A 22,103-nucleotide genomic window follows, 5' to 3' on the forward strand; every position below is an offset into this window, starting at 1 on the left:
CATCCCGCCCAACGAAGGGCTCATCATATGTGTACAATAGCAGTACAAAATGGCTTCTAGATAAACCAAAATGATACCCAAACTCCCATTTGATGCACATGCGTTCCATTGCTCATTTGTTCTTAGTCTGCTTGTACATGAACTGCTTCCGTGTCCTAGAATCAAAGTCAGCACTCCGTTGTGATGTCCTCCCGCAAATACCATAAGTGCAGTAGACGTACGGCGCAAATTCCCCAAGCTTTCGTCCTACCATGTCCTCCGTTATGGTGATATCCAGGTAGCTCTTCCCGTTGTGTATCTGGAACTTGAGGCCGACGAAGTTCGGTAATATGGTAGCGGAGCGCGCTTGTGTCTTGATCGGTGGCATGCGTTCACCCGCCTTCTTCTGTGCTATCGGGAGGCTTCGAGATGATTAGGGCGCATTCCGCAGGGCTTGATAGTAGTGGCTTACGGGACGATATTAGGGCCTGTGAAAAAGTTAGATTGCTAGCCATTGACAGACGAACATCGCCAGACGGCATCTCACCTTTCCAGACCGATCGAGCGCAGAGCGCCCGTGTGGGAAACATTGCGACGTTATGCGTGAATGATGAGGTCGGCGAATGTTTTCGACGGCTTCCGATGGGTTCAGGATGCACGTGAGAGCGCGGGGGACGCTAAGGGCTTGGCTTAGGCGGAAGCGCGTCGCGAATGGTGAGTGATTGCTCGCGATGCTCTGGCCTGCAGTGGCGTGTTTGCTGAGAACATACATCTGCAGTGCCCCAGGGGAGCTTTGAGTCGCCGAATTGCCTCTGCCAGCATTACGAGTCGAGGAGTCCACGCCTCTTCCAATCAATCAACCGCCCACCATGCCGCCACGAGCACGCGGTCAGCAGCGAGGTACAAGCGAGCCTGAGATGAGATGGAAAGCATACGCTAATGGACGATATAGGCGCAGACACAATCCGGATACTCGTCGCCACAGATAGCCATGTCGGATACAACGAGCGCGACGCTGAGCGAAAAGACGACAGCTGGAGGACATTCCACGAGGTGATGTGCCTAGCGAAAGAGCACGATGTGGACATGGTACTGCATGCGGGAGACCTCTTCCACGAGAACAAACCTTCGAGGAAATCCATGTACCAAGTCATGCGATCACTGCGTATGAACTGTCTCGGAGAAAAGCCATGCGAACTGGAGATGCTGAGCGACGCGAGCGAGAACTTCGGAGGCATGTTTGACCATGTCAACTACGAAGACGAAGATATCAATATCGCTATACCCGTATTCGCCATTCACGGCAACCACGATGACCCGTCAGGCGAAGGTTCATTCTCCCCTCTCGATCTACTGCAGGCGTCTGGCTTCGTCAACTATTTCGGTCGTACCCCAGAAGTCGATAAGATCAATGTGAAGCCGGTGCTGCTTCAAAAGGGCGGCACCAAGCTTGCTCTTTACGGCCTCAGCAATGTTCGCGACGAGCGATTGTTCCATACCTGGCGAGACGGCAACGTCAAGTTCTTTCAACCTGGAACGCAAAAGGACGAGTGGTTCAACCTCATGAGTGTACATCAGAACCACCATGCACATACACCTACCAGCTACCTTCCTGAGAACTTCCTACCCGATTTCATGGACCTTGTCGTGTGGGGCCACGAACACGAATGTCTAATTGACCCGCGATACAACCCCGAGATGGGTTTCCATGTCATGCAGCCTGGTTCCTCCGTTGCTACCTCTCTCATGCCTGGAGAAGCGGTTCCCAAGCATGTCTGCATTCTGAGCGTCACCGGCAAGGAATTCACGACTGAAAACATCCGCCTGAAGTCTGTGCGACCCTTCATCATGAAAGAAATCGTACTTGCGGAAGAGAGGGAGATCAAGGAGAAGGAGCTCTGGCGCGTCAGCGATAACCGTGCAAAGATTACCCAGTATCTGAACCAGGTCATTGAGGAGCTCATCGAAGAAGCGAAGAGGGATTGGCTTGAACTACAGGAGGAACGACAAGAAGATGACGACGACCCTCCAAAACCGCTTGTTCGGCTTCGTGTCGAATACACAGCTCCACAAGGAGGCGAGTTTCACTGTGAAAATCCGCAGCGCATCTCGAATCGGTTCATGGGCAAGGTCGCCAACATCAACGACATAGTACAGTTTCATCGGAAGAAGAAGGCAACAAACCGGGCGTTGAAGAATAATGCCGAAGAGCCGGATGCGGAGATACTTGCGGAGATCTCGATTGACTCAGTCAAGGTCGACAAGCTGGTGAAGGAGTTTCTTACGGCCCAGACTTTGACAATCTTACCACAGAATTCCTTCGGAGACGCAGTGTCGCAGTTTGTAGACAAAGACGACAAGCACGCCATGGAGCAATTTGTGAAAGAAAGTCTCAGCACTCAGCTTAAGCACCTCATGGACGCCAATGACGTTGAAGAAGAGGAGATCGTCAAGGAGATGGCGGAGTACCGAGAACAATTAGAAGACATGTTCGCTTCAGGACAGTTAAAGAAGACACGGAAGTCCAAGGTTAAGCCCAAGCCAGCTGGATGGGATAGCGACTTCGATGGGTCATGGGTCGATCAGCCAGCCGCTATCATTAGGTCTGATAACGAAGGCGAGAAAGACGATGACGAGAGCTTAGCGTCCATACCGACCAAGAAAGCTGCCGCCCGCGGTCGTGGCAAAGCAGCTGGCACAACCCGCAAGCCGGCTGCCGCTACTAAGAAGGCAGCAGCTCCTAAGAAGGCCGCACCTGCGGCCAAGGGTGGGCGAGGCAAGAAGAAGGTTGTAGAAGAAGAAGAGTCCGACGAAGACGACGACGACGTAATCATGATCGACGACGATGATGACGAGGAAGTACCCGAAGAAGACGAAGACGATGACAGTGGCGAAGACCTCTTCGTAGCTTCGCAAAAGAAGAAAGCACCCGCAAGGAAACCTGCAGCGAAGACAACAAAAGCCCCTGCCCGAGCCAAGTCACCGGCCAAGAAGACTACTACTGCGAGAGCGAAGGCGTCGGCGACTCAGACGAAGCTGAACTTCTCGCAGCCGCTCACGCAGCGCAGTCAGCCCACGCGACCTGCGGCTTCGAGAGGAAAGAAGGCTGTACAGGAGCCGGTAAGTGAAGATGATCCTCGATAGATCCACGTTTGCTGATATGTGTGCAGAGTGATGATGAGATTGAGTCTGATGATGCTTTCGAGTCGGCGCCCCCTCCCAGTGCGAGGGCTACTCGTAGGAGGTAGATTAACTCATCGACATACAGATGACTAGCACCGTACAACCTGAGGGGAAGGGGTGGTGCAAAACGGCGTATTTGATCTAGCATAGAGCATAGCGAAGGCGTCTAGGGGTTTTCAGCTAGGTATACCAGAGTTCAGGAAGGAAATATGTCTGATCGTCTGCATTTACGAGAGTTCAAACGTGAAGAGTATTGTAAGTGTTTGCATAGTTTAAAAGAGCCATGCGAACTCGTCACTCCAAGTCTTCCTTTTCCTTGCATTAGGTGTTATGATGTCGCGGTCGCACTTGTTCACGCCGGGGTCCAACACCGAGGTGTGTCGACCGCTCTTTCCTCAACTATCTCACCTGGCAGCCGCGCTTGTCCGCATCCCCACTTCTACATATCTCACGATGCTTCTCTTCAACCCTTCCTACGCCGTCTTTTGGTCATCTCTTTCCTCAATGGCCAGCTCCGATCGGCTATTCGATGAGAAGTCGCGACAGGATGCGGGCTATAACAACCTACCCAACACCGGTCTTCGTCCACTCCTCAACACACACTCGTTTTGGTTCCATCTTCTTGTTCCGCGTCTTCTTCTTTCGCATTGCTGCACTTCGGCTTTTTGGATAGCTGTCGCTCGCTTGTTCACCTTGGCTCCCATCGATCAGCTTTGAGGTACGTCGTTGTCTTACATATCCTCTACCACACGAGCATGCAACATTACAGCAGTATGTGGAGTCGAGAACCAGCACTAACGGCGACAGGATATTCGCATCACACCATCTCAGTCTTCTTCGTGTCTCCGGCTCGACATCTCATTGGCCCCGTAATACCAACGGCTCAATCAGGTCCGCGGCTCGTTGCCTTCGGTACACCTATAGGGTGACGGACCGGCCATGATGTCATTCGCATACAGGGTGGATGAACTGCTCGCACTTCGCGACTCGGTGTCGGAATCAGCTGTGTCGATTGAGAAGTTTCCTGATGAGGATGTGATCAGAGGTCAGTGCCGGGCCTATTCTCCTCACCCTTTCACTTTTCACTTTTCACCGTTCACCTTCCCTATCGAGGAACATCATACCCGACGCGTCTTGTGTTTCCTTACCCTACTCACACTACACCCGACCGACTCTATCACACTCTTCTATCGCTAGGCTCACAGCCTTCCTTTCTTCCTGCTACTGCTACACAACGAGCAGTAACTAATTGCGCTTCTCGTTAGAACACGTCCTTCGCCCGTCAGCGTCCGCATCGGCGAATCTGCCCAGCAGAGCATCAAACAGAAGCTTGCGTGTACCCACTCCAGCCAATCTTGTTCCTTTCGGACCTCACAAACGGCCATCACCCACGCCGTCAATCAAGCGCGGCAAGGCGGAGAAGCTTCTCAAAGAGCACGGCAGCCCACCCGGTATACGAGTCACTGCAGGTGGCCGTATAGTTCCTAGCGACCTTCCACCGCTCGGCACGTCCCGATACGGAGACGCTACTTACAGACCACCACAACCATCACTGCGCGTCGCACCAGGCAACGTTATGCAAGCCCCGACTCACCAGAACCCCAACAACACCGCTCGCATTGAAGTCGTCGGAGGTCAACCTGTCATCTTCGTTGGCGATCGCATGTTTGCACTGCCAGCAGTCAACGCAACCAATCCTACGGTACCTCCCGCCGGCCCCGCTACTATGGATCCCATAGGCAAGCAGATGCCGGATCCGTCTACCATGACCACTCATGGAGCCTCTTCGGGAGCCGCGTTCGGGCCATCGCGCTCCAACACCCATACACCGTTTGTTGGCTTGGACCTCGCGACTCTCAAGACGCAACAAGCTCTCAAGAAGCAGGAGCTCCGCACGGTAGAGCAGACTGAGGTACTGCAAGCAGGCCAGCAGAGCGAGACATGGCGTGCGGGTATGATCGAGAAGAAGCGTTGCCTCATCGTCGAACTCGACGCACTTCGAAAGCAGATAACGGCGGTCGAGTCAGACAACAGCACCACTCAACATGGCGCCTTCTCCGGCGCGAATGCAGACCCAAGAGCCATGCCGCCTTTCGGACCGCAATTTCAGCAACCATTTGCTCCTCCCATGTACCCCTTCGCGGCGCCGTATCCGCCCATGCCGGTTTATCAACCCCAACCTCAGCCTTTTGGCCCGCTGTCCGCCTTCTCTGCGGAGCCACCACCTTTTGTTCCGGCCGCGACAAACCCGCCTCATTCCCCTCCAGGATCCGCCAGCCGCCGCTCTCGAGCTATTGAAATCAAGCCACCACCTCCCGAGGAAGTCAAGAAAGGATCTGCTCTAAACCCGAAGAGCCCTACATACGAGCCTGTCATAAAGACTAGTACCACCCAAGGCACTGTTCCGCCCACTCCGTCACCAGAGAAGCGATCTCCTTGGCGAGGACAACACATGCCAGTGGCTGGCAAGCATGACCGCCGCATGTCTTCGCAGAAGCATAGTCTGTCTAGCGTTGACACCATGGACTTCTTCCCTACAAACACGCATGAGCATTCCTCAACACGAGTAGCGCCACAAATCAAGGAGACTGAGCAGTCATCCAATGAGAACACCGCAGTACCATCTACACCCGAGAAACACTGGCCAGCTAGTCCATGGAACGAAGGCGATTCTGGCCGTTCCAGGACTAACGATCCTGCACCCAAGCTCACCTCGTGGCCTGAGGCATTCGGTAAACAACCTTCTCTCCCTTCCATACGTCAAGGCCTTTCGGAGCAACCTCAATCCACTATGATAGACCACGCTCCTACAATGGGCCCTAATATGTCAATCTCCGCTTCTAGCAGCAACATGGCGCCGCGAACCAGCTCCAGTCAACGCACCGGCACCGACGAGAACTGGCCTTTCAATGGCAAGCCTGTGACACATGTTCCGTCTACATACCAGGAAGGCTACCAGGCCGGCTACGACCACGTTGGCATTCCTGACAGCCCCGAGGTTCTACAAGGCTACATCCAGGGTCTTCTGCACTTCCTTACAGACGAGTCGAAGAAGCGTCAAGCTGAGTATCGACGCGGTACTGATTCCAGGACGCCTTCGCTTCGAGGGCTTGTTGCCGGGTCTCTACCTCACGACTCTGCTGTCGAGATGACTTTCAACCACAACAACGCCAGCGGGGCCCAGGAGAACATTCGATCAGCGAAGGGTAGTATACCAGATGATATGCGCCGCGACTCAGGGTATGGCCAACAAGGAAACGTTAAGGATGTTCCCGTTCAGTACATGGTTCGCAACGAAGCCATGCAAATTCCCAATCGTGTCGCCTCTGCCGCGCAGTATCTGAACCCTCCGGTGATGTTCCCCCAGAGGATGACGTCTGGATATCGACAGGTATTTCCAAGCATCGAGGATGATGCGAGCAGGGGCATGCAGGATAAAGGTATCGCGTCCCGAGTAGACAATACTTCAAACGGCGGCATGTCCAACCAGTCTTTCGGCAATCAGATCCAGAATCGAAGCTACAGTACCGCGCTCAGCATGCAACGCTTCTACCCGACGCTCAAGGAGTTGAGCCCGAGCGAGATTGGTGGCTACGGCGCGCCTGCTCCTCGACACTTTGCCAATCAGCGCTTGTCGGGGCTCGATGGCGCCATGGACGACTTGTCGGAGATGATCAACGACACACACCTTGAGGAGCGTCGTTCGTCTGTTGCGGTAGACAGCCGCTCTACCGAAGCGCCCATGTCTGTGGAGTACGAGGAGAGCAACGCAAGCTGCTTCGGGGTATCCAGCAGCAAAGGCAAGCAGAAGGCGCCATCTTCTCCCGCGAAAGCATCGGATGTCGAGCGTGGCACCGCAGCATCTTCACCCGCCAATCCGCCGAGCTCCCCCAAGAAGTCCGGAGAGCATTCGCCTGCAAAGGCCAAGCTCGAGCAGGTGACGAACAAATTCCGACGCAGCAAGAAGGACGACCCTCGAACCATGTCTCCCGACGAGAGGCAGAAACGTTCAGACAAGTGGCGACAGCGCTTTCAGCAACTCAAGAGGACCGAGATCGATGAGATAGAGGCGCATCGTAGGAACTCGCGCACCTGATTGCTCATCGTGCGTTGTCGGTTTGTCCGCGTCAGACGGCCTGGTATGGTGGTTGGATACGTCTTCGGACTCGTTAGGTCTTGGTATGATAGACCCTCTTGACTCTATTCTCTGTCGCAGAACGTATCCTTGGATTCGGCCGAGGATTACATCACCCTCATCGAGTACGCGACACGTCCGACATCTTCTCTTAACGGCAACATTTTCCACGTCCACGAACTTCCTTGAACAGCTTTCCACTGCGGCACAGCAATAATCACGGCAACCCACGCATATCTCCGACAGTCTTCCTCCAATATTTCTTTTGACATTGGTGGGCTGGCAGAACACGGCAAGGGACGTGTCATGGGCGGAGACGAGTCATCTGGCCAGCCATCCACGTCTTATCTCCTTTCCGTCAGCATCTTGCGTATAACTTCAGCCATTGTATGAATAGGTAGTCAGTATAGTCGTCCGTTGCGTAGTAGAATAATAATAATAATAAAAGCGTGTCTTGTAATCAGTGTCCCTTCCCTGCAGTCATCTGGTGGGCGTTGACGGAGTGAGCTGACGAGATGAATCGCGCACGGCCGATGTGTCGGAGTGACGGATAGGGTCCGAAAGCCACGCTATGCCAAAACGAGAAATGGTTCTAGAACAGATTGGCGTCCGAGGCCGTCGTCAGTGGACGAAATAGCGGAAACATGCGCGTCGCCATCACCAGCATCCGATGTAACAGCTACGTTAAGCATGTGTGTGTGTGCGAGTATAGCAGGCTGGTGTCATGGATTTACAATTGGCTCAATTCAAGAATCACGATGGATGCATGTGTCTCGGAGTCTCGCACCCGTGTTTGGTGCGATGACGTGCCGTTATGCTTTGCGCGTTGCTGATAAATCGGGAAATAGCGTGATTTATCGACAGCTGCGGTCGTGGGGAAAAGAGGCACGGTGCTAGAACGGTTAGATGGGTGCGCGTTCTTGGCTGGGAGCGCGGCACAGGGTTCGGATGGCGGGTAGGAATCATCACGACACCAAGGCGCAATTGTCACAGGATATGGATTTCCAAGCATTGCAAACCCGTGTTTTGATGTTTGAGTGGTGGCTGAGTGATTGGTGATGGATGCGGTGTCGGTTTGGCTGGCTGGCTGGAGTGAGGCTAGGTGGCTTCGCACGCGGCTTCCCTAGGTAGACAGGGATTCGGGCGGTCCCACTTGGCCTCCGCCATCATTCGCCGCAGTCCGTACTTGTCGCCGGCACGGCTCTGGCTTCCTTCCTTCCCAACCTGCTGGCTGGCCCTACTACACCACCACTGCTCCTCGCTCCCTGCTCCCGACTCCTCCCTGCTTGTCTCTGCAGCGCCGCCAACCCCATTCACGCGCACTCCCCTCTCCCACCGCCTGCGCCTTCGTGACGGAGCCATTCTTTCACCGAGCCGCCCCAGCCACACGCACCGCGACCCTGGACATTGCCCTCACCCAAAGTGACATGGCCCATTGATCGTGCAACTGCGCAAACACCGTCTCCCTGCACCCGCCCAGCTTCCGCCCAATACACCAGAGTCGCCCGCTGCACTCGCCCATCGGCCCCGTGTAACTGCTATGACGCAGCTCTTCAACTCGTCCACATCAAGCCACTCCACCATGGCCGAAAAGACGGAGAAACGCACCTTCTCGGGCAAGGCGCTGTCCACCAACAAGTCAGTCAATCCAAAGGACGGCCAGGTCTCGCAGCGCATCAAGAACTTTTTCCGCATCAACAGCAGCAACGACGCCAACAAGTCTTCCGACGATGGCAGCACAAACTCCAAGAACGAAAAGTCGGGGTTCCGCCAATCGAGGTTCATTCCCCACATCTCGCGCAATCGCTCCCAGACCGTCGCCAGCGAAGGCAACCCCCTGGATGACAGCGTCTCGCCGACCGCGCACGCAAACCCCTACTTTGCCCACCAAGGGCCGCCGGCGCTGCGTCATCACAATGCAGGCAGCGTGCCTCCATCACCCCCAGACACCCCCGCAATGCCCAAGACGCAAGTAAATGGCGCAGCGACTACCGACGATCACGCCACAACAGCTGGGAAAGAGGAATTGGCTAGGAAACTACGAAGGGTGGCTTCCGCACCCAATGCCCAAGGTCTCTTTTCTTCGGGAAAGAATACTGATAGGCCACAGACTGCAGAGCTCGGCAAGCAGCCTGTATTACACCACCCCAACTCGTCTACCTTGAGCATGGTCGAGACGAATACTCAGGATCCGACTCACCTCCTACCGATAGAGGCCGGCAAACCCATACCCTCGGCAGGCCAGATCCGACAGTCTGTGGCTTTCAGGAGAACCTACAGCTCGAATTCCATCAAGGTCCGCAACGTCGAGGTTGGACCGGGAAGCTTCGACAAGATCAAGTTGATTGGCAAGGGCGATGTCGGAAAGGTCTACTTGGTGCGGGAGAAGAAGTCCAGCAGGCTATATGCTATGAAGGGTGTGTGAATCGCATCTACAATTCAGACAACATGCGCTAACAAATTCAGTGTTGAGCAAAAAGGAGATGATCAAGCGAAACAAGATCAAGCGCGCATTGGCTGAGCAGGAAATCCTGGCGACCAGCAACCACCCCTTTATTGTTACTCTCTACCACTCTTTCCAGTCCGAAGACCACCTCTACCTCTGCATGGAATACTGCAGTGGTGGTGAGTTCTTCCGCGCGCTCCAAACACGACCGAACAAGTGCGTCGACGAGGATGCTGCGCGATTCTATGCGGCTGAAGTTACGGCTGCGTTGGAATATCTCCACTTGATGGGTTTCATCTACCGAGATTTGAAGCCAGAGAGTAAGTTACGTTTCACTCGCCGCGCACATCATGCTAATTTGCTTAGACATCCTCCTCCACCAGTCTGGTCACATCATGTTGTCAGACTTCGATCTGTCGAAACAGTCGGAACCCGGCGGTCGCCCGACTATGATCCTCAGCGGCCGAAGTGGTACTTCCTCGAATAACCTACCAACCATCGACACGAAATCATGCATAAACAATTTCCGAACCAACTCGTTCGTCGGAACCGAGGAATACATTGCGCCAGAAGTCATCAAGGGCTGTGGACATACGAGTGCGGTCGATTGGTGGACCCTTGGCATATTGATCTACGAGATGTTGTACGGAACTACGCCTTTCAAGGGCAAGAACCGCAACGCGACGTTTGCCAACATTCTTCGAGATGAAGTGCCCTTCCCCGAGGGTTCTGGTGCGCCGCAAGTGTCAAAGTAAGTAGTAAATCGACCCTGGTGTGCATTCTGTGCTAACAATTGTAGTCTCTGCAAGGCCATCATTCGCAAGCTATTGATCAAGGACGAGACTAGGCGACTTGGATCCCGTGCCGGCGCTTCCGACATCAAGACCGCACCTTTCTTCAAGACGACGTCATGGGCCCTACTACGGCACATGAAGCCACCGATCGTCCCTCACCAAGGCCAAGGTGTCGAGACACCCAACTTCCGGAATGTTAAGGAGTCCCAGAGTGTTGACATTGGCGCCGCGCGAGTCAAGGGCGTCCCGCTAGACTCTGGTCTTGCTACGCCCATGGGCGAGTTGGCAGATCCGTTTGAGGAGTTCAACAGCGTTACTCTGCACCACGACGGAGACGACCATCACCATGAAGATCAACACTCGTCGCATCTTCACCTCACACAAACCAATTCCCAACGATAGACCAGGCGATAATTCGTATGATAAACACGCGCACTGTATTCATCACTCACCGGAGGACCTTCCCATATCGAACGTCGTCCTCTTGACTCCACTCATTTGTTGCGACGGATCATAGACAAATGCGTTTTCTTCCTCATCACAGCGGCGTTTCAGGGAGTTACATTCTAGCTTTCTTCGTTTCTTGATCGCGCAGGGATCTCTGTCTCTCTCGAGCTCGTTTTGTTCTCTCTTACCAATCAGCATTTTCGTGTGCTGTAAAATCTTCTCTGGCGTTGTCTGATATTTTTTTGTTGTGAACATGGTTGTGGATTATGCTGGTCTAGTGTAGGCTAGTCTGAGAGCGGAGGCAGCTTGGACAGGGAAGATGGAGATGGAGATGGTGGTGGTGATGAGTTGAGGGTCGAGGGATGGATGGATGGATGGTACTGGGAGGGCGTAGCAGAAGCAATGAGAAAGATATCTTTGAGATGCCAACTGTGCTGTGTGATGTGATTAGTGAAATTGATGTAATGTGATAGTATGTTTCGAAACTTCTGGCTGAGCACTCACCGTAGGTTATGATGGGAGTGATTTGAGTATAAGAAACGCATGGGCCAACGCGGAGTTTGCGGGGAAGGCGCGACAACGATTCGCGAGAACCCTTGTTTCTTGTCAAACAACGCGAACAAAACGAGGACGACGCTACGCAAGTACCTTGAACAACATCGGCACGCCCAGCCCATACGTAGTCGAAGTCGGAGATCGTATACCGGGATTCATTCTTTAGCAAGGGACACATCATAGCACAATCCAATCCACGCACGACGACGCATCCAGCGCAAACCATCTCCACCCCGCCGTTGCCCGATCTCCCACGCTACGCTCGCCGTCTCTCGTATCCACGCGCGGATATAGATATAACACCAGCTACCTACCTGACTACCTACCCATCCACACAACTACCCCAGCTCTATACCAATTGCACACAAAACAAAAAGGGAGAAAGTAAACCATGGCCTCAGAGCCCGCACCGACAGAACCAAACTTCGGCGCCTCGCAAATGTCGGAAGGAGAAGAAAGTCTCAGTCCGCTTGAACAGGAGGTCTTGGATGAGTATGCGAGGTTATTGGGGAATTTGAATAATGTAAGTCGACCTATCTTGTCTACCTACCCACATCCACCCTCCCCCCATCCATCCACCCAACTCCACCGCCCACCGCCATCCCTCCGCACTCCCTCGCTAACACCACAAAGTTATCATCCCTCCTCCTCACGCTCTCCAACAACCCCAGCGCCGCGATCCTCGACGGCCTCCGCGGATTAGAAAGGAAAACGAGTTTGGTGTTTACGCTGCTCAAGGCGAGTGTGTATAGTATTGTTTTGAATCAGCAGATTGATACTGAGGGCGGGGATGGGGAGGGCGAGGGCGAGGGCGAGGGCGAGACGGAGGGGCTGAGTCGGATGAGTAGTCGGGGGTAGGAGGGAGGGGCAAGGGATGGAGGGATGAGAGGGGGTGGAAAGGGGATGGAATGAGAGCGTTTGACGATTATGATACCCCATTGGATGAGCAAGATTAACAGATACTTGGACATAGCGAGCGAAACAGAGAAGATGGTATGCAAGATAACATGATGTGATACAAGATATCTACACAAGCTCTACATGAGCATTTCCACCTCATACCACGCCATGCCTATGATACACATCTACTCTATCCCCCCTCTTCACACACAGGGGCCCAACAACAGTCATATAGCCATCCCTATACCAACGTATGCAGACTAATGTATACTCCCTCCATAGTAAACCTTCCTAACATCCACCAACTTCTTCCCCCTCGCCCTCGCAATCTCATCCGGTAACCTCTGCTGCGTAAGCGCCTCCCACGTCGCCTTGATAACGTTCATTTTATTCCTCGACCGCGGTGTTTTAGCAGACAGATCCTGAAGACCCGCTGCACGTGCGAGTTCGAAAATGAGATGTTGGACGCGGAGACCGAAACCTGCTCATAGTCAGCCGGCATGTTTGCAAAAGGCAGGTCACAAGGACGTCTAGGGTAACGAGGAGAATGAACTTACCAGGCGGTCTCGCAAAGATCTGGACCTTCGTCGCACCGACCTTCTTCTCCAGATCGCCGAAGGTGGTTCTGTTCTCGTAACGAGGAACAGGGCGCATGTTTCGTATGGCGCTCATGACGCTCTGCTTGCGGCCTTCGTCCGGTTCTACGGATTTGCCTTCTCCAACGCCGAGGAGCCCGTCTTGGTTGCCCGCAATGGTCAGGTAGTACATGCTTCTTATCTTGCCCATGCGAGTCTGATTGGTAACGAAGTGCGTGACCAATGTCTTGACGCGGATTTGGCGCAGCTTCTGCTTGTCCCAACCTAGGTATTGCAGTAGGCGCTTCTGCCGTGGGTCCTCTTCTTCTTCGGTCGAGAGACGCCGGGTCTGGCGGACCATACGGTTTTCGACGCGGGGGAGGTCGGGTGCGATGACCGAATGGCGCTCATCGCCTAGGGCTTGGAGGGCGGCGGGGTTTTTGGATGTGTAGGTTGCGCGGGGGTCCAGGGTGGCTTGGGTGACGGCTGCGTCCATGGCTTTTTGTAGGTTCTCGTCGTCTTCTGGTATGCCGTCGGGGTACATTTTGGCGAGGTTCTCCGTGGCGATGCGGGTTATGTTCTCGTCGCGCTCGACTTCGTTGGCAATGCGGAAGGTTTTTGGGCCTTCGATGTCGTCGCCTGTTAGGCGCTCTGGTCGGTCTGTAACTGGGTCGACTTGCGCCAGGTCGTCTTCGTAGTTCATACGCCATGGATCTGTTCTTCGCTGGCCCTGGGTGAGGACATCTCGGGCGTCAATTGTAGATTCGGCGGCTTTGATGGCGGCGATTTGCGAGGGTGTGTACTTTTTCTCCAGCAGCGTCGTCTCCGAGGTGTCGTACTTGGGGTACTCTGCTTCGGCGGCCTGGTTGAGGAGCTTGAGGTCGTCGGCCTTTATTGACGGGTAATGCGGTCTCCTCTTGCGAGCGGGTCTGGGTGCGGAAGCATGGAAAGTGCGTTGCGGAGGCGGTTTAGGAAGCGTCGTCGATGCTGCTTTGGTAAAGAGACATCTTGCGGGGCGGCAGACGCTCATTGTTGGCCTTGAACCTCCGGGTGAGGGCCAATTGAGCGCGGGGAGGCGGTAACAGCGGGTGGCCTGCGCGGCGTTGTGATGGTCAAAGTGAAGTTCGGAAAGTTCAGCGTGACTAAGCGGGATGGCAGTAATCGCTCCAGCCAATCGCCGTCTCTCTATCCCAGTGACTAACGCGACTTTCTCTTTTCTCCAATTTCACGATTTACTGCATGTACTCTCGGATTCTTGCTCGACCGCTCCGGACACTGCTGGTCAGTAGCCGATATATCCAGATTGCTAGATACAGAATGGCTTCGTCAGCGGACAATGTCGCGCCTGTTGAGAGCAACGGCGCGAAAAGATATGCCGAGACGCCTCTACGGAGCGAGGAAGGACCACGAGGCAACTACAGATTCAAGAACAAGCGCATGAAGAACGGACATGCTGAGCAGAGCAAGATTTTGAAAACAAACGGAACCAATGAGGAGGTCTTATTGCAGGATGTTACTGCGCTCATCAAGAACCTCAATATAGAAAGAGAAGGAAAGGAAATCTCGACAACACTGGCAGAAAAATTCAAGGAGATCGAGGTTGAAATCAAAGAAATTTCTTCCACTGGAGATGGTCTCGGTTTCCAGAAAGATTCAGATTCGGACCAGGTCTATGTCGTACCCTTTAGCGCACCAGGAGACATCGTAACAGCACGGCCACACAAGCACTTTGAGAAAGAAAAGTACTCCATGGCCGACTTCGTCAACGTGATCACGCCATCACCCCAGCGCGATGACTCTCTAGTAAAATGTCCCTACTTCGCCAGCTGTTCCGGCTGCCAATTCCAAATGCTACCCTACGACACGCAACTCGCGCACAAGAAGACCATCGTCGAGAAAGCCTACAAGAACTTCTCCAACCTCCCACCAGAGCTCATTCCCACCATCGGCGACACGATCGGATCGCCATTGCAATACGGCTACCGCACAAAGCTAACCCCCCACTTCGACGGTCCGCCCGAAGCCCGCCGCAGCGACGGCCGCAACGGCATAAAGCGCACCTTCAAAGAAGTCCCACCCATCGGCTTCATGAAGAAAGGCACCCGCAACACAATCGACATAGAAGACTGTCCCATCGGCACAGACGCCGTGCGCGCCGGCAACAAGCGCGAGCGCAGACGCGTCGCAGACACCATATCCACCTACCATAAAGGCGCCACCCTCCTCCTCCGCGAGTCCACTACCCGCATCCCCAAGACCGACTACGACGCCGCCAAAGAAACCGACAGCGACGCGGTGATTGAAGACAGAGGCACGCACATCCACCGCAAAATCTGCATCACAGACCCCAACGCCAAATCCACAGAATACATCTCCGACGAATTCCAATTCGTGAATCCAGCCGGTTCTTTTTTCCAGAACAACAACTCCATCCTCCCTGTCTTCACACAGTACATACGCGAGAACATCTTGCCTTCACCCGGCCAAGACCACAAAATCACGCACCTCATCGACGCGTACTCCGGTTCCGGTCTCTTCACCATCACGCTCTCAGCGCTGTTCAAATCATCCCTTGGAATCGATATCTCATCCAGCAGCATCGAGTCCGCGAGTACGAACGCAAAGCTGAACAACTTGCCGGAATCTTCTACGCGGTTTATCGCGGCGGATGCGGCGAGGCTGTTTGCTTCTATCAAGTCGCCCGCGGAGGAGACGGTCGTTATGTTGGATCCGCCACGGAAGGGCTGCGATGAGTCTTTCTTGAGACAGCTGGTGCAGTATGGTCCTGCGAGAGTGGTGTATGTGAGTTGTAATGTGCATACGCAGGCGAGGGATGTGGGGGTCTTGGTTGGCGGGATGACGGGGGTTGATGGGGGTTTCGGCAAGGGAGAGGGGTGCTATGAGATTGAGAGTTTGAGGGGCTTTGACTTTTTCCCGCAGACGGGGCATGTGGAGGGGGTTGCTGTGTTGAGGAGGAAGGGCGGTGGGGAAAAGGGTGTTAAGGACGTGGAGTCATGAAGTTGATTAAGGTTTCTCTTGGTATGGTTAGTGAGCGATCAAAAGCATATCGATCTGATGTGTTAATTGTCTTCTCATTGTCAAATGTTTTGCTGTCATCTCGTGCTCGCTCAATAAGCCATGCCAACATCTACACACATTCCCTACGATATCTCGTCGCTTATGTGCTTCCCGGTCCACCCAGCAGCGCGAACCTTCGGACGATGCTGGGACCAATCTCGTCATATTCCGCCTTGGTGTGGCAGTAGCTCTTGAACTCGGGAGTCTGACCGAGCAAGCTGCCTCCGAACCATGGGCCGTGTCTTTGCCTCTTGTGCGTAATGACTTGTACGTCCAGACCACCACTCTTTGCGCCTCCGCTCTTCGCTTCCGAAGCCTTGATCCTTGCGTCGACCATGTGCCTGATATCGCGCTGCAGGCGTCGGCCAAAGTCCTTGTATAGTGTTGATCCACCCGAAAGCACAATGTTCTTGTATAGCCCTCTGCGTACATCGATGGGAGAGGATTGGATGACGGTGTCGACAATGGTAGGTAGCGGGGTGAGAAAGTCGGAGGAGTAGATCTCGGGGTTGAAGAAGATCTCAGGCGCGAGGAAACGTTCGTAGCCGACATCGACGGATGTGGTCTTGCCGTTGGGGTAGTTGACGGTGTGCTTCTTGAATCGGTCGTCTGACTCGCGGTCGAAGCGTGCGAACTCCTTGACAATATCAGGGCATACGTAGCAGTATTCTTCCTTGATGCGCTCGGCAGTCTGGAGGGAGGAGTCGGGCTCGCCGCGTTCTCGGAGGAGCGATTGTACGAAGTTGGTGATGTCGCGACCGGCGATGGGGACACTCTTGATTGAGGAGCCGATGACGTAGCCTTCAGCAACGGGGATAACGTGCGTGACACCAGCTCCGGAGTCGATGACAGTTCCGGTGAGGGATCGGTCCTGCACCTTGGAGCTAGTCCATGACGCGGCCAGGGCGAGCACAGCTTGTACGGCAATGTAGAGACCGGCGACGTTGAACGACTCGAACATGATTTCGGCGGTGGCTTCGCGGTTCTCGGGAGGGTTCAGTGGCTATGGCTTGTCAGCTCCATCCTCCAGCAATTGTAGAGAGTTATCGTACGGGCTCGGTGAGGAGGAAGTGGTGGTCCTCAGGCTCCACTCTCAGGTACTTGAATATCGAGTTGGACCAGAAGCGTTCCATAAGGTCCTGCATGCCATTAGTACACCCTACCGTCTCTCTGCATTTCTCTCCATACCCAGTTGTCTATCTGACCATGCCTGATCGGGTAGTTGATGCCATAGCCCGCGCCTCCAGCTGCGGCCAGAGCTTCGTCGCCGATGAAGAAGTCGAGGTCCTCAGTACCGCGCTTTCCAGACAGATGCCCACCCGGCCCGGCTCCACCAGTCAGGAATGAGGGCTTGTTCGCAACAGCTGGGCGTCCAGAGCCCGATCCGCCGCTACCGCCTGTTGGGCCTTTGGTAGCTATCGCGGTGGGGAAGACGAAGGAGGGAGAGTCGTTGCCGGCAAAGCCTGGTGGATTGTTATTAGAGGCCAGCTCCACGAATTGGATTGATCAGCATACCGAGCTTCGAGTATCCCGTACCGCTATAGCCAGTGTCAGTACTCGATCGCAGCGTGGGTGCCCATGGGCAGCGGGTAGCTTACTTGTCCATGACAACGGCGGGGGTTTGAGACGCCATCTTTGCTGCTGCTTGGCACAAACACGAATATGCAACGCAGCTCAGGTGATGCCTGGTATAAGAGCAGAAGCGCGTGGGCTGGGTGTCGAGGTGGCTTCGTCAAAGAGGTGACGACGGCGGTCGGTGCATGTTGTCGAATCAGGCACCGCCCCGCTCCGCCCTTGGCAGCGGAGGGAGACGAAATAGTGGGGAAGGACTTGCTCACTTCGTCGACACGATCGCTCCTACCTCCCTGATCTGCCGTGCCTACCGCTTCAACAGAGTCTGTGTCATACCGCAAAATACTGCAACCACATGGCCTAGGCTGATGCGCAGAGGAAAGAGCCATCGCAAGCTCATTTTTGACATCGCTGCTAACCTCCTCTCCACTGACTGTGCACCTACAGCGCTCATCGAGCATATCTCCCACTCTCATTGCTCACCCCGCCGCCACAGGTCCCCATCGCCTTTACATCGGCTCATCCTCTCCATTAATTTCTCATCGTTTTCCCCCTCAGTCACCTCGTCTGTCCTGGAATTACCTATCTTCTCTTCCGAACCTACACCTGCCCGTGTCTCGAATGACCGCTTAACGACCGTTTCCACAGTCAATCTCACAGCCGTCTGCCGCTACCGCCCACTCTAGAGCGACATCGCATCATCCCAGTAATCGGCCAAACGTCCCCGCCCGGCAACAAACGCTCGTCGCGTCTGTACAGATCCAAAACTGCAGCCAAGCCTCATCTGAGAACTGTTATCTCTCACTGCATTGCACTGGATACGTTCGGCCTGCGCTTCCGCGACCTTTGTCGACGCTTTTCCACTCACAAAGGCATGTCGGTCCCTAGTCGTCACTATGCACCCATAGACGGAGCTTATCATATTGATACGCACACACGCAAAGCCTCGCGTAGTCCGCCAAACGATGATGTATGCTGCATATATGTTCACGCTGGCGCCGGCTACCATAGTCACCAGAACGAGAGGATACATCTGGAAGCGTGTAACGAGTGAGTTCTCTGGTGTTTTCTCTAGGTTGTCCCGCGTACGCTCATGCTAATATGCGCAGTGCCGCGCAGCTGGCCATGTTGATTCTGAAGAACGGCGGCTCAGCGCTAGATGCTGTCGAGGCTGCAATCAAGACATTGGAAGATCGAGAAATCACCAATGCTGGCTATGGAAGCAACCTCGCAATGGACGGTGTGGTTGAGTGCGATGCCTCCGTGGTCGATCATTACGGGCGTAGCGGAGCTGTCGGGGCCGTCGCTCGTAAGTCTTGCAACTTGAGGCTATAGCCCAGCACTGACAATGATTGCAGAAATCAAGAACCCTATCTCGCTAGCACGAATGGTTCACGACCACACGATGAGTCCACTTACGCTGCGTCGAGTCCCTCCAAACCTCTTGGTGTCGCAGGGTGCCACCGACTTTGCTGTGGAGATGGGTATGCCCATCCTGCCCCACGACGCACTTATTTCTCCCGCCGCGAAAGAGCGCTGGATGCGGTGGCGTTCCGACTTAAGGTCGGCCGAGCGCAAGTCCAGGAAGAGCGGCGCCCACCCGTCCTGTTGGAAGATCAGGGACAATGTGGCACCAGCGGATGAGCGAGCGCACGAACGCGTGCGCGAACAACACACCCAAAACCTGCTACGCACCCACAAATCCCTACTGCAGTCACAGTCACCTCCGCATTCCGACGACGTGATGTACGACCAAGCCGAGAATGCATCTTCCGACCCTTCAGTTCCTCCTTCCGAGCAGTCGTCGAGCTCTTGGATAAGCGATGAGCAGACCAGCGCACCCGAACTGATCGATCAAGCCCCATCGCCTGCTGACGTGCGCCCACCTACTGTTGCGGACGCTTCTCGCAATGCCTTTGTCAACAGCACGCAACAGATCCCTACCCTGAAAGAGTATCGTCGCGATGCAGGCTACGAGAGCATTATGGAAGATGCGCAGATGGAGGACATGACCTACGCACCAAAGCCACGCAAAGCATGGGCTGATGGGTCTGGGGAGGATTTTGACTCTGATTCGAGCGCGCAGACAGCAAAAGGCAATCCCGTGGAGAGCTCTCAGTGTGATGGTGTCGACACTCGTCTGCCACAGACTCCTGACGAGAACTCAGTCAATTCGAAGTTCGCTACCGCATCGACACCTCTGAGTCACGTCAGAGAGACCGCGCCACTACCGCCGATGCCATCTAATGCGAGCCGCCATGACGCCGAGGAAGATCACATCACCGACACCGTTGGGGCTATCGCAATAGACAGCTGGGGCAACATTGCTTGCGGTGCATCATCTGGTGGCATTGGCATGAAGTACCGCGGGCGTGTGGGCCCAGCAGCTCTCGTCGGCGTTGGTGCTGCAGTCATTCCCGTGGACCCCGACGACCCCGAGCAGACCTCTGTCGCGACTGTCACAAGCGGAACCGGTGAGCACATGGCAACCACCATGGCCGCTACGGTATGCGCCGAGCGTCTCTATCAGAGCGTGAAGAAGAGCCGTGGCGGTGACTACGTTGAAGTTACCGAGGACGAAGCTCTCAAGGCAATGATCGAGAACGAGTTCATGGGTACACAGTCCTTGTCGCTTTCATGTGCGATATACTAACTCCATGCCAGGCCACCCAAGTGTCAAGCACAGCAACTCCGCAGGCGCCATCGGTATTCTCGGCGTTAAGAAGATGCGCTCCGGCATGCTGCTCTACTACGGACACAACACCGACTCGTTCGCCATGGCATCTATGTCATCTGAAGACGACCGACCCGCTTGCTCAATGTCGCGCAGCAACGGCAACGGCCAGATCGCACAGGGTGGAAGGATGATGCCCATGAGGCGCAACAAGAAGACCAAGTCTACCCCTCGCCGATAACCGTGGTCATGCGCGGATACCTGAGCTGCTGCCCTAAGAACCTACATCCCTAATCACCCTCAGCCTCACACCCTTGGTGCTGGCCGAGGAGCGTTCGTCACTGCCTACATCCTTGTCCTCTTTTCATTCGTGTAAAAGCATATGCATCTATGGTAGTTTTATACCCCTGCATGGTGTTTCTCTTTCCTGTCCTTCTTCCATCAGCGAGCGGTGCTTTAGAAATCCCACAACAGTATTGTTAGCCAAGAAAAGTTCATCTGTGTTTGCATGGAGAGAGATGTAGTGCAAGGTTTAGACGATTAGCGCTGAAATTCACGAGCATCATTGCATCCAACTCGCATGTACCTCTAGTACATATGTATCTCAATAAACGTAAAGGCATTTCTGCTGTGTACTTCCATTGTTCCGAAGGACAAAAAGCTCCGAGCGTTGCCGCAAGAAACTATCGACAAGCTCAGACTCCAGCCCTCAGTCCGGTACAACCTTGGATTCTCTGCTCAGTCCAGAGCGCCAATCCTTGCTTGCGATACAAATCTTCTTCTACATGTTCCTCATCGGCCACGAATACCATGTTTTGACCTGCGACTCGATAGTCCGGCCAATGCAGACTAGAGTTTCCAAAGTTGGGGTCTAGGCCATGTACGAAAGACGCCCACGCTCCACTCATATGTTGAGCAAGGCGGGAATCGGAAGACCGTGGACCGTCAGGTTTACCGAACACGTAGCTCATCTATGTTGCGCGTCAATCTCGGCGTTGATGCGAGTGAGAGGGTACGAACTGATGGGTCGACTTACCTCAGAACTGTGAGTTGCTCCAAAGAGTACAGATGAATGCCAGGGAACCTGAGCGAATCTGTAGCTGTAGACAGGGTTGCGAGCTTGCGCATATAGCCCTGTCATCCAACGGCGAACCGAGTGCTCGATCGCATCGCCGAAGATCAGATAGCTCTAGGGTTCGGTATCAGCCGGAGCTCCATCTAGATGTAGTAAGACGAACCGTTTTGTCCATAAATCCAGTTGGTAGCACGCCGGGGCCAGTGTTATGTGGGACACCGGCAGTTGGATCATCCGGGTATAACTCAAAAAGCTTGTTAAACGCGGAGCTTTGGATTGCATAGCTTGCTGAAGCTTATCAGTCTAACCCGATCATGTCTGCAACGGGGCCATGACCTACATCCATTTAGACCTATCAGAGCCTGCTCTATGTCCACTGTTGTGTTGGAACCGGGCTTGACAAGAATGTTGCCCTCATCGTCATTCACTCATGTTTTCTTAGTTTACTTCACTCAATTCTCTTAGCGAAAGTGTAAACTTACCACCCATTAATAGTGGAACAGAGACTTGCTTTGCTTGATTGAACAACTCCACAGGGTGTGCCGTCATAAAGTTACCATCAATAGAAGGTAGGAATAGGTCGTAATGCTGTAAAGAAACGTTGAAAAGTATCTCGTTGTCGAGTGAGCGTAGACACGAGAAGTTTTCACAACCAGTCTTGTTGAGAAACGTTTGATAACGAGCCTCTCG

At 54.2% G+C, this 22,103-nt stretch overlaps 8 protein-coding genes across 8 annotated transcripts; 5 read left to right on the forward strand and 3 right to left on the reverse strand.

Moving 5' to 3' along the window:
* Positions 1 to 112: 112 nt before the first annotated feature.
* RSM19 (mitochondrial ribosomal small subunit component) lies at positions 113 to 569 on the reverse strand (the record flags this gene model as incomplete). Its single annotated transcript, XM_049397105.1, has 4 exons — positions 113 to 155; positions 222 to 401; positions 452 to 467; positions 527 to 569. 4 exons carry the CDS (start codon positions 567 to 569, stop codon positions 113 to 115), a joined length of 282 nt encoding a protein of 93 aa, XP_049257447.1.
* A 279-nt stretch (positions 570 to 848) lies between these two features.
* Positions 849 to 3,227, forward strand: J4E88_003455 (uncharacterized protein; the record flags this gene model as incomplete). The annotated part of the gene is made up of 3 exons (XM_049397106.1): positions 849 to 879; positions 932 to 3,099; positions 3,150 to 3,227. 3 exons carry the CDS (start codon positions 849 to 851, stop codon positions 3,225 to 3,227), a joined length of 2,277 nt encoding a protein of 758 aa, XP_049257448.1.
* An 874-nt stretch (positions 3,228 to 4,101) lies between these two features.
* Positions 4,102 to 7,258, forward strand: J4E88_003456 (uncharacterized protein; the record flags this gene model as incomplete). The annotated part of the gene is given in 3 exon segments (XM_049397107.1): positions 4,102 to 4,106; positions 4,122 to 4,207; positions 4,512 to 7,258. 3 exon segments carry the CDS (start codon positions 4,102 to 4,104, stop codon positions 7,256 to 7,258), a joined length of 2,838 nt encoding a protein of 945 aa, XP_049257449.1.
* Positions 7,259 to 8,879: 1,621 nt separating this feature from the next.
* On the forward strand, positions 8,880 to 10,939 carry NRC2 (serine/threonine protein kinase, AGC; the record flags this gene model as incomplete). The annotated part of the gene is made up of 4 exons (XM_049397108.1): positions 8,880 to 9,714; positions 9,764 to 10,063; positions 10,110 to 10,494; positions 10,543 to 10,939. The coding sequence occupies 4 exons, from the start codon at positions 8,880 to 8,882 to the stop codon at positions 10,937 to 10,939; spliced, it is 1,917 nt and encodes a 638-aa protein (XP_049257450.1).
* A 1,760-nt stretch (positions 10,940 to 12,699) lies between these two features.
* J4E88_003458 (uncharacterized protein) lies at positions 12,700 to 14,044 on the reverse strand (the record flags this gene model as incomplete). Its single annotated transcript, XM_049397109.1, has 2 exons — positions 12,700 to 12,920; positions 12,997 to 14,044. 2 exons carry the CDS (start codon positions 14,042 to 14,044, stop codon positions 12,700 to 12,702), a joined length of 1,269 nt encoding a protein of 422 aa, XP_049257451.1.
* A 209-nt stretch (positions 14,045 to 14,253) lies between these two features.
* On the forward strand, positions 14,254 to 16,032 carry J4E88_003459 (uncharacterized protein; the record flags this gene model as incomplete). The annotated part of the gene is made up of 1 exon (XM_049397110.1): positions 14,254 to 16,032. One exon carries the CDS (start codon positions 14,254 to 14,256, stop codon positions 16,030 to 16,032), a length of 1,779 nt encoding a protein of 592 aa, XP_049257452.1.
* A 160-nt stretch (positions 16,033 to 16,192) lies between these two features.
* On the reverse strand, positions 16,193 to 17,725 carry ARP3 (Arp2/3 complex subunit, actin nucleation center; the record flags this gene model as incomplete). The annotated part of the gene is made up of 5 exons (XM_049397111.1): positions 16,193 to 17,095; positions 17,145 to 17,231; positions 17,281 to 17,555; positions 17,608 to 17,630; positions 17,691 to 17,725. The coding sequence occupies 5 exons, from the start codon at positions 17,723 to 17,725 to the stop codon at positions 16,193 to 16,195; spliced, it is 1,323 nt and encodes a 440-aa protein (XP_049257453.1).
* An 813-nt stretch (positions 17,726 to 18,538) lies between these two features.
* Positions 18,539 to 20,579, forward strand: J4E88_003461 (uncharacterized protein; the record flags this gene model as incomplete). The annotated part of the gene is made up of 4 exons (XM_049397112.1): positions 18,539 to 18,714; positions 18,774 to 18,973; positions 19,023 to 20,279; positions 20,329 to 20,579. 4 exons carry the CDS (start codon positions 18,539 to 18,541, stop codon positions 20,577 to 20,579), a joined length of 1,884 nt encoding a protein of 627 aa, XP_049257454.1.
* Between the last annotated feature and the right edge of the window lie 1,524 nt (positions 20,580 to 22,103).

The sequence above is a fragment of the Alternaria novae-zelandiae genome (genome assembly GCF_023758075.1).
Source record: "Alternaria novae-zelandiae strain BMP 2774 chromosome Unknown scaffold_5, whole genome shotgun sequence".
Taxonomy (NCBI): domain Eukaryota; kingdom Fungi; phylum Ascomycota; class Dothideomycetes; order Pleosporales; family Pleosporaceae; genus Alternaria; species Alternaria novae-zelandiae.